This window comes from Lactuca saligna, chromosome 8 (assembly GCF_052625555.1).
Source record: "Lactuca saligna cultivar CGN05327 chromosome 8, ASM5262555v1, whole genome shotgun sequence".
NCBI lineage: Eukaryota > Viridiplantae > Streptophyta > Magnoliopsida > Asterales > Asteraceae > Lactuca > Lactuca saligna.
This window is the reverse complement of record NC_136424.1, coordinates 27,359,974-27,371,049: the sequence shown is the minus strand read 5'-3', so window position 1 is coordinate 27,371,049 and position 11,076 is coordinate 27,359,974. Positions and strand designations below refer to the sequence as shown.

The following is an 11,076-nucleotide window of genomic DNA, read 5'->3' as shown; positions in this document are numbered from 1 at the left end:
AATATTCTATTTAGAATATTTCACGTATTTTTCAAAAAAAAAAAAAACGGAATTTATTTTATTTTATTTTTATATATTTTTTATTTTTTTTAATTAATTCAAGTTCCGAAAATAATATTTAAAAAAAGAATTTTTGGATTTTTCCATTTATTTTGCATTTTAAAATTATTTTTAGATTTGGTCTCACGGTCTCACAAAATTAGAATGGTCTCAAATGAACCTGAACATATATATATATATATATATATATATATATATATATATATATATATATATATATATATATATATATATATATATATATATAATCGTACTTTGTACACACCAATTTACAACACAAATCTACATTAGGTTTACTTTTACTTTTTAGATGAATGATGGTAATTTGACCTTACATTTAAAATCATAACCACAATATAATTATTGTTTAAACAACTTTTATTATTAGTTCATTATTACCTAATCAATAGATTATTACTATTTAATAATTATATTTTTATTATTAACTATATTAATATTAATAGTTTTATATTTATTGTTTATTTAGATAAGAAAACAAAAATAATATAGTTTTTATAATATAATAACATAATTAATATTATAAAAAAATTCAAATAAATTTTCATCAACTTAATATCATTGATGTTATAAATATTATTATAAGAAAAATAAAATTCAAACAAATCTTTATCATTTTTTTAGTTTTAAATATTACGTAAAATCCCATGGTTATTATAGTTAGCAATTATAAGTGTGCAACTATCATTATCGTTATTTAATTTTTTTTTCATTCTACTAAATTGGTTCTCGGTTCTTTGGTTTCCGGTTCAATTTGGTCCAGATCTAAATTTGAACTATTGAAAAATATAATTAAACTAATCATAGAGTCTTCTTATTATTTCTTTATTATTTATTTTAGTTTATTATCAAACTATAAAATATTGTCTTGAATTTTGAAGTACTGATATTATATATAAATAGGATTTGATTTGCAAATTACATTTAAAAATGTTTGGCTTTTGTTCTTGTTTTAATAATTATAGATCGCAAATATTACATATTGAAACATTAACTCTCAAAAAACAAAATGTTCGATTTTTTTTTTTAAATTTTAATTGGTCATAACATAAATATAATAGCCGCTAAATAACAAAAATCTATAACAAAAAAAAGTTGGACAAAAATTACAAATATAAATATAACATTTTTATTTACTTGAATCAAAATAAAAAATTAGAAAAATCAACAATTACCAAAATTATAAAAAAAAGAAAACCAACAAAAAAAAAAACTTGAGCACTAGAATTGTAATATACTCTAATATATTCATAGATTTTTACTCTTTTTTAGAAAACATAAAAAAAGTCATCAAATTGATGAAAAAAAAAAAACAAAAAAAATATAAAAGACAATATATATATATATATATATATATATATATATATATATATATATATATATATATATAATACGAAAAAACTATAAATTACAATAAAAAACAAAATGTATAAAATATGTGAATATATTAGAGTATATTACTATGGAAAATTTTAAAATACATAATTTCATATAAAATTTAAATTAATTATTATTTTAAATAAATAAATATAACAACTCGGTTAATTGGTTAATTGGTTGATCGTCCAAGTTAAAGATATGAATCTTAACAACATAAAAGTAAAAAAAGTTATATTAACAAATAAATTAAAGAAAAAAATGGTTTCGATATGGTTTATTGAATTTAAGTTCATTTACTTGAATCAAAATAAACAACAACATTAGAAAATTCATAAATAACTAAAATTATAAAAAGAATAGAAAGCAAAAGGTATATATATATATATATATATATATATATATATATATATATATATATATATATATATATCAAATTTATATTTGTGACTAACATATATAAAAATTTCAAATTTTTAGAATTGATCCTTGAAGTATATATAAATTTCATATTTGATCCAAATGCATTTTGGTCATTTATAAAAAAAAAGTTAACTATTCAAAAGTTAAAGTGAACACCAAAAGGACAATTCATGAAAATTTTGAAACCATAGGGATTAAGCGTAACATTTTTCATAAAAGTCCTCAAAGTGAAATACTTTCCAAACCACATGTACCAACTATGAATTCTTTTTTCTAAAAAATGTATATATAAAATATGCATATATATGCATAAAACATAATGCATATTTGTACAACGCAAATATTCATTTGACAAAATTACAAGAATGATTCGTGTGGTATGATAAAACTCGTATGTTTGAAGCAAAAAAAGTTAGAACTAGAACTAGTGGTTCAAAAGTTTTATTATTATTATTATTATTATTATTATTATTATTATTTATTGAGAGTTTGGTCCGCTTTGGTTTGAAATTTACTGTAAGAATAAGTTTGGTCCATTTTGGTTCAAAAGTTTCAATTTATTACGAGTTTAATTCACTTTGGTTTAGACTTTATTGTAAGGACGATTTTGTCATTATTATTTAATTTCCGTTTTTATTTTATTCCTAACAATTAAAAATAAATAAAAATAGAACAAGAATTAAATACCCCTCTCTTTCTCTCTCTCTCTCTCTCTCTCTCTCTATATATATATATATATATATATATATATATATATATATATATATATATATATATATATATATATATATATCCCTCTCTCTGTCTTTGTCTTCGTCTCTGACACACACACACACACAAGATGAATCAATATGATAAAACGTATGTATGTTACCACAAATGTTTGTATTATAAGATGCTTAAATCCAAAGTACTTCAAATCAAACCCAAATGATGCAAATGAAACCCAATTATTTAAAGCAAATCAAACCAAGTTCAAATGATGCAAATCAAACCCAAAGACACTCCATTTAAAATCTTTATTGAGAACCGCCTCAGCAAACTTTGAGATCTTTTTATGAATGATTTTTCCGAGCTTGATTATGTCCAACGAGATTTGTATGGTAGAGAGGAGATGTATGATTTTCTAGACGGAGTTGAGAAAGTTAGGTTTCATTTTCCATATGAAGGTGAAGAAATCCAGGTCAAAATAGAAATTTGTGCTCGATATTGAGTATAAATGTAAAGAAACAGGTTAAAACATGGGGCGTTTCCAATGAAAGGTGAAGAAATATGGTTTTGACGAGCTCTCCACGACTACTGTTCATCATCTTCTCCACCTTTTTGGTGAAACTAAGTTCGTTGGCTTACTGAGTAGAGTTTAGATTTGAGAAGGGAACCATCGGTAGGTTGAGACACATTCATGGATTCAAAATGCTTCGATATATTTGTATTATGTGTAGGGAAAACCCATTAGACTTGGAAAATCTGAAAACACAAATCTAGGATGTTTATAGCGGCTAGGGTTTCTTTGTAGTGATGCATCATGTGCGTTAGGGCCTGCTTAAACAAATGTGTGTGTGTGTGTTCTTCAGCTCTTGATGAAGCTTCAGATATGACAATGATTATTTTGCTCTTGATTTTGGAAGTATACATCTATACATCTGATTTTTGTATATAGTTTTGAAAACTGATTTGTGAATGTTTTTATGTACTTTAAAATTGACGAATGTTCTTGGATAGATTGGTGCTTTCGTAATTTGATTTTGAATGCTTTGTGTGCTTTAAAATCATTGAACATTCAAAGTTAGATGGGTGCTTTCTAATATGATTTTGGTTATGAATGCTTAAAATTTGATGATTTATAGTTGATAAACTTTTCTTTTACAAGAAGCTGAAACAACAAACATAAATAATTTTTGGTGATGGTGGTGACATGAGGCGGTGATGGTAGCTGTAAGTGGTGTTTCTGGAAAGAAAGTAGTCGATGGTGGTGATTTAGATGCTCGGAGGGGGGGATATATATATATATATATATATATATATATATATATATTATTTTTGTTTTATTTTTAATTGTTTTTAATTGCTGGTAATAAAATAAAAATGAAAAATTAAATATTAAGGACAAAATCGTTGTCACAAAAAAGTTTAAACTAAACTGGACCAAACTCACAAGAAAATGAAGTTTTTGAACCACTGGTGGAATCCAAACTTTTTTTTGCCTAAACATACGAGTATTTACATACCATAGAGATCATTCTTGCAATTTTATCTATACATATATACAAATTTCATATATAAACATTTTTGAATTTCTTTTGAACGAAATGTTTATATATTCATGTTATAGTTGTTATAAACTATTTTTCTTTTCAAAAAAATATAGTGAAAAAAAAGTTTTGAGTGTTTAAGAATACAAGTTTTCAGATTATGTCGAGATAAATATAAAAATAGGTTCAACCAAAAACCATTATGTAATTGAGTACTTAGAGAATGTATATTGACCATCCATTTTGGAATGTTATTTTTATCAAAATCATTAATATACTAAATTTTTTAATTTTAATGCTTTATTAATTAAAATTAATATCGATATAATTATAACTTTTTAATTTTTTTTATTATATGTATTAATCAAATGTGATTAAATCATTCATATATGATTAAACCCTCTATTGTGTGTACGATTATGTTCTTGTTTAAAATTACTTTTATATATTAATAATATATTTATGTATTGTGACTCATGCAAACAATTAATATATTTATATTTTTTATGCAAAATATATCTATATTTTTAAATTATAGATAACATTTAGATTTATATTATCATAGTAACAGTTACAAGTTTAGATCATAAGTTGTTATTTTTGTTTAAACATATGTTTTATGAATAATAACAAACTAGGGTATTATTCTCCATAATTTGTCCTTTGACCTAAAAAAATAATGCAAGCATATTAAGTGGTCCATGGAATACAATCCAAGTATTTTAAATTGAAATACAATCCGACTATTTTAAATTGAAATCATCAACTTACTTTGTTCCTTTATCTTAGTAAGTACCTAAAAGTAAAGTTTGTATGATCCATAAATGAAATTTATAAATTTTATTTTTTGTTATAGTAAAGATAACTTCAAATTTTTTTATTTGTTAACTTGATATTATATGACGTTAGCAAATTAACTGAAAAAAGTTTTTTTAATCGTGAATTCTCTAAAAATAAGCACTAAAACTTATTTTCTCTAAAAATCATTCTATTCTATTATTTATCGTATATATTCCAAACTCATTCTATTCTATTTTAAATATAGAATGAATATACGAGCATGAATTTATTACAACACGTTATTTGGACGGATACGACACGTCATCTTTGTAGATATTAAATTCTATTTATATAATCTGAGCTCGATTCACAGGATTCAATGTCTGTGTTCCAATTTCGCTGCATAATTCCAAACAATCCCAACTACTTTACCCCAATAATTTATTCAAGTTTTTGTTTTCTTCTGCTCTCTTTTTGTTTAATGCTTAAACTTTGAAGTTTTGTGATTACAAATTTGAAGGTTTGTTGATTTTTTTGGCAATGCCGCGTTGATATCTTTGGTGTCTTGTTCTAAAAGGATTTTTGGAATTTTCGTATTTCAGGAGAAACCCTTGTCCGTTTCCTCTGAAATTGACCTTGGGTTTTAACTCTTGTATGCTCGATTAGGGTTTTCGTTTGACACTGTGTAGTTTCACTGTTTTTTTGATTTGTTATATGTATTCCTGAATCTCTTTTCAAGACTCTCTGTATCGATTAATCCAGATGAGGTGCTTCTCTTGCATAAATTTTTGCTCCAAAGATGTCGAAAATTACGATGGCGATGTCGCATCCAATGATTTTGCAGGTTTGATTGCTTTTATACATTGGATTTGTTGTATCGATTCTGAATTTTCCGATTAAACTTCATGCATTGTGCTTTCGCTTGCTTTCTTCATGTTTTTTTTTTGGCATTTACAGTTGATGACAAGGGAAAAACATGTACAGATGTTACAGAGAAGGGGAAAAGTTTTAGTAGCCAGAGGTATAATGTGGCAAGCCGTTTTACATTTCGTGAACTTTGTGTCGCAACACAGAATTTCAAGGATTCTAATTTGATCGGAGAAGGTGGATTCGGATGTGTTTACAAGGGTCGATTAGAATCAGGGAAAGTAAGTTTCTGTTCTTGTTTTCTTCAGATCATAAATTTGTATCTTGGATTGTGATAATAATGGTTGAAACTTGATGAACAGATAGTTGCTGTAAAGCAGCTAAACCTCAATGGCCTTCAAGGACACCAAGAGTTCATTGTGGAAGTTCTTATGTTGAGTCTTTTGCGACATTCAAATCTTGTAACTTTGATTGGTTATTGCACAGATGGAGATCAAAGACTCTTGGTTTATGAGTACATGCCACTGGGTAGCTTGGAAAATCATCTTTTTGGTAAAAATTAATTTTTTTTTTAATCACTAAATGCATCTGGTTCTCTACTTTTGGTGTTTGCTTCAAGAAATCCTACTAATGGAGTAATAGTACCAATATTCTTTGAGTTTTAATCTCCCTAGGGTTTCTTTCAATTATCATAGACTATAACAGAGTAATCAAGTGGTAATTGAATTAGGGCTATATGCAAGACAATATAATTTCGAAAATCTACCAAATTATTAGCAATGAAATTTGCTTTCTATTTGTATTACATTGTAATAATCGGGTAGATTTTAGAAGCATAGTGATATAATAGGAAGAAATAGAAGTAAAATGATATAATAAACATTTAAACATTAAACAAATCAATTAAAGTCCGTTGCTATTTCTTGCATTGTAAGATTATAAGCACATGCAATATACATTTTGTTTGTTATCTTCATAAATGCTTAAAAAAAGTAAATTCAAACCCTTCATCTGTCTTTCACGGAAAAAGCTCTTTAAGATTCTGGAAACTTTCAATTCATTGCATAGTTAAAAATGTCGCATTAATTGACTTCACATGATACATAAATGTTAAAACAAAAGTACAAGAAATAAATAAGGAGCACTATAAGACATAAGTCTATAATGCATGAGAATTAAAATTATAATTACCATGCACATTACATGGGCCTTAAGGCCCATTTCCTACACATGACATAACAATACTTTTAAATAAAATATATAATTTTGTTTTTTATTTTTTCAGATCTAGAACCTAATCAAGAACCGTTGGATTGGCATACGAGACTGAAGATTGCAGTTGGAGCAGCTCGTGGGCTTGAGTATCTCCATTGCAAAGCAAATCCACCTGTAATTTATCGGGATTTAAAATCATCAAATATATTATTGGATAATGATTTCAACTCAAAGCTTTCTGATTTTGGGCTTGCTAAACTGGGCCCAGTTGGTGATAACACTCACGTGTCAACTCGAGTTATGGGCACATATGGTTATTGTGCTCCTGATTATGCGATGAGTGGAAAGTTGACTATAAAGTCTGATATTTATAGTTTTGGTGTGGTTTTGTTGGAGCTCATTACTGGACGTAAAGCAATTGATATGAACAAGAAACCTAGCGAACAGAATTTAGTTGCTTGGGTAAGTGAAAATAATATTTTACATTTTATTACAACATTGTGATTTGAAAAAAAAAAAAAAAAAGGTTACGTTTTATTACGCAAATTGACCCATTTTCATATAAAAAAATCGTGTGCTTTTTTTTACACGTTGTCCTTGATATATAATTTTTATTTTTTCAAATTTATGTAGTCTCTCCCTTTTTTGAAAGACCGAAAAAAGTTTATTCAGTTGGTGGACCCGCTTCTAGAAGGTCGGTTTTCGGTTCGATCGGTGCACAATGTGGTTGCAGTGACTGCGATGTGTCTACAAGAGCAGGCCAATTTCAGGCCCTTTATTGGTGATATTGTGGTTGCACTTGAGTACTTAGCCTCTCAAGCTGAACATGAACAAGACTCGAGAACAATTTCTTCTTCTAAGTGAAACTTTTTTTGTTAAGGGGATTCATGTTTGATTTTCTTGATAGGGTTTTTATTTGTTTATTTATTTTTTTGATAGAGAATTGATGAATGTGGATAAAGTATATTATGCTTTTGTTTTCCATTTACTTGCAAACGCGTGGTATGTGTAGATAAATATATGGTCTTAGTTGATGTTCTATCATGAAAGGATGTTTGTTTCAATTGTGTTTGAAAGGGTTTGATAATGTTTCACTGTCTAGCTGAAAAGTTAGCACGATAAAATTATAGCGATCCATAAAAACTAAATAATTAATGTAGAATGATATAAAAAGACATGTATAAAGGTATATTTAAAAATTGGCACACTAGGAGTATATTTGAAAAACTTTTGAAAAAAGTTTTATGAAGCTATGTCATAAAACATTTTAAAAAAAAACTAGCTTATATGCGTCACAGCCTATGAACTTAAGACTATGTATGTGTACATGTCATACTAGCAAGTAAATGGTAAACAAAAACATATACTTTATTTACGGTTGTCAATTATCTATTAAAAAACAAGAAAGAATTCAAAAGACAATGTAATTACAAAACTCTTTTAATGGTCTTCTTTTAAACACATCAATCTACAACATCAATCTATATATTAAGCTTATTTTTTAGGTAAATAATGGTAAATTATTATCATATAATTATTATTGACTTTACTTTTTAAATCGTCATCACAATATAATTATTACCTAATCAAAAAATCATTATTATTTAATAATTACATTTTTTTACTAACTTAATTAATATTAATAATTTAATATTTATTTTTTATTAAGATAAAAAACAACAATAATATAGTTTTTATAATATAATAACATAAATAATATTATAAAAAAAATTATAAATAAATTTTCATCAACCTAATATCATGTTATAAATAATAGAGTAAATTACACGGATGGTCCCTATGGTTTAGGGTAATTTGCGTATTCGGTCCCTAACTTATTTTTTTAACTCGGAAGATCCCTACTGTTTTTTTTTGTTACGCGTTTGGTCCCTGTCTTACCTAAAGATACTATTTTTCCCTTGATATTTTAATTTATTTAAGTAAACACACCCCCAACCCCACCCTACTCACCTTACCTTACCTACCTCACCGTTTTTTCTTATTTAAATAATAGTCGTTTTAGGTAAGACAGGGACCAAGTGCGTAACAAAAACAAACTGTAGGGACCAAACACGTAACAAAAACAAACCGTAGGGACCTTCCGAGTTAAAAAAATAAGTTAGGGACCAAACGTGCGAATTACCCCAAACCATAAGTACCATTCGTGTAATTTACTCTAAATAATATTATAAGAAATAAAATCCGAACAAATCTTCATCATTTTTTTTTTAAATTTTAAATATTATATAACAAAAATCCGAGACAAAAATAAACAACAACTAATCATCTATAGTCATAAAAGATCTTTCTATAGGTTTGAGTCGCTTATAAAATTCTAGACATGACTTATACATACTTTGCCATTCGGCTGCAGACGGGTCTTTGTAGCGGATCCATAATGCTGAAATAGGAGACATCGGGTACTCTCCTTCTAACTGTATCATCACATAGTGATTGGTGTATACAAATGCAAATGTAAGAACACGATGATTTTGAAACTCACCAGGACTTCTCCATAAAGGAAAAAAGATTACAGGGCCCATTGTGGTCAAACCATGGCCCAAACAGATCTTTTTATCCGACAATCGCATTGCAAATGAATGACCCTCCATATATATTGATGGTTTGTGATTGTGATCATCACGTACGACCTTTAACTTCCAACCATCTTGTGTCTTCAAATACTTTGCTATCAATTCGAATGGACAATTAATTTTTTTTTGTTTCCGCATTTTTACTTCTGCTTATACCATTACGGTCACAACAAAGAAATACTTTAGATTTGAATTCAAAAGTTGCTACCTTCGATCGTTTAGTGACTGTAACATAACCTTGAGAACGTGCAATATTTTGTACCGAATTCTTCAAATCTTCAAGAGATCTAAAAACCTAAAAATTAAGAGAAAAATTGAATGTTAAAAGATCGATAAATATATCAAATAAATATACACATATAAATATAAGATTAGAAATTATACTTCATCGGTAGCAAAATACGAAATATTAGTCATTTTTTCCTGCAAAATTGAAATAAAACAAACAAAGTTAATAAAAAACTGATTAAAAAAATTAATTAAAAACTGATTTAAAAAATTAATTAAAAACTGATATCGTAAATGAATGCCATATAAACTAATTATGCTACCATATTTGAGAAAATGATTGTCATATAAACTAATTTGCATGTAAGGTGATCCATAATAGTTTTTTTTTAACCATAAATCCATATTAACAAATTGATTTGCATGGTATGTAATTAAAAAATAATTCAACCTTTCATTTTCAAACTAGAATTTAGTTTTGAAAATTAAGTGTATGGAATCATCAAATTCAAAATTGGACGTCCATTAATTTCCGACTTCAAAATATAAATCTATGGTTAATTTATTCATTATTATAATATTAATACTAGTCGTTGGCCGATTATATTTAATGTTTCACTAGGTTAAAACTCGTGGAACCCACGGGTGCTGTTTTTGAATTGAATTTAAAAATTAATTATTTAATAAAATATTATATCAATAATTCTGATAACTTATAAATTGTAATATTGAATATTTAAATAATTTTTTTTATTGGTAATTATTTAATTACTAACTAAATGGGAAGTATTTAATTAGGAATGAAGATTTTTGAAAACTATTTTTTTTTATTCATCATTCTAATTGGACATATGCAGATGATACAATACCAATGTGTGTAATGAAATTAACATAAAATACAACAATACGTAATTATAAAAAAATACAGTAATATGATGGATTAAGTGTGATTTCCTAAAATTGAATAAAATGACGTTACAAAAAAGTTGGCTACAAATTTCGAAAAACTTCCTTATAAACAACATTGGAAGTTTTATTTGTGAGTTTGCCATCTTTATCTAAAATTAATAATTTTAATCCCTCTCTACTCTGAACTCTAGATAAGGCAACATACAATTGTCCATGTGAAAAAACTGGATCTTTCAGAAACAGACCAACCTTTGACAACGATTGTCCTTGACTTTTGTTAATAGTCATTGCAAAACATACAGCCAAAGGAAACTGTCTTCTTGTGAATTTGAAGGGAATCTTTTTTTCTGATG

The 11,076-nt window shown here is 26.5% G+C and overlaps 1 protein-coding gene across 1 annotated transcript; it reads left to right on the top strand.

The window, feature by feature from the left end:
* Positions 1–5,280: 5,280 nt before the first annotated feature.
* LOC145010991 (putative serine/threonine-protein kinase PBL21) lies at positions 5,281–7,988 on the top strand. Its single transcript, XM_078969592.1, has 5 exons — positions 5,281–5,754; positions 5,868–6,058; positions 6,140–6,329; positions 7,063–7,454; positions 7,626–7,988. Exons 1-5 carry the CDS (start codon positions 5,673–5,675, stop codon positions 7,854–7,856), a joined length of 1,086 nt encoding a protein of 361 aa, XP_078825718.1. The 5' UTR covers positions 5,281–5,672; the 3' UTR covers positions 7,857–7,988.
* The last annotated feature ends 3,088 nt before the right edge of the window (positions 7,989–11,076 follow it).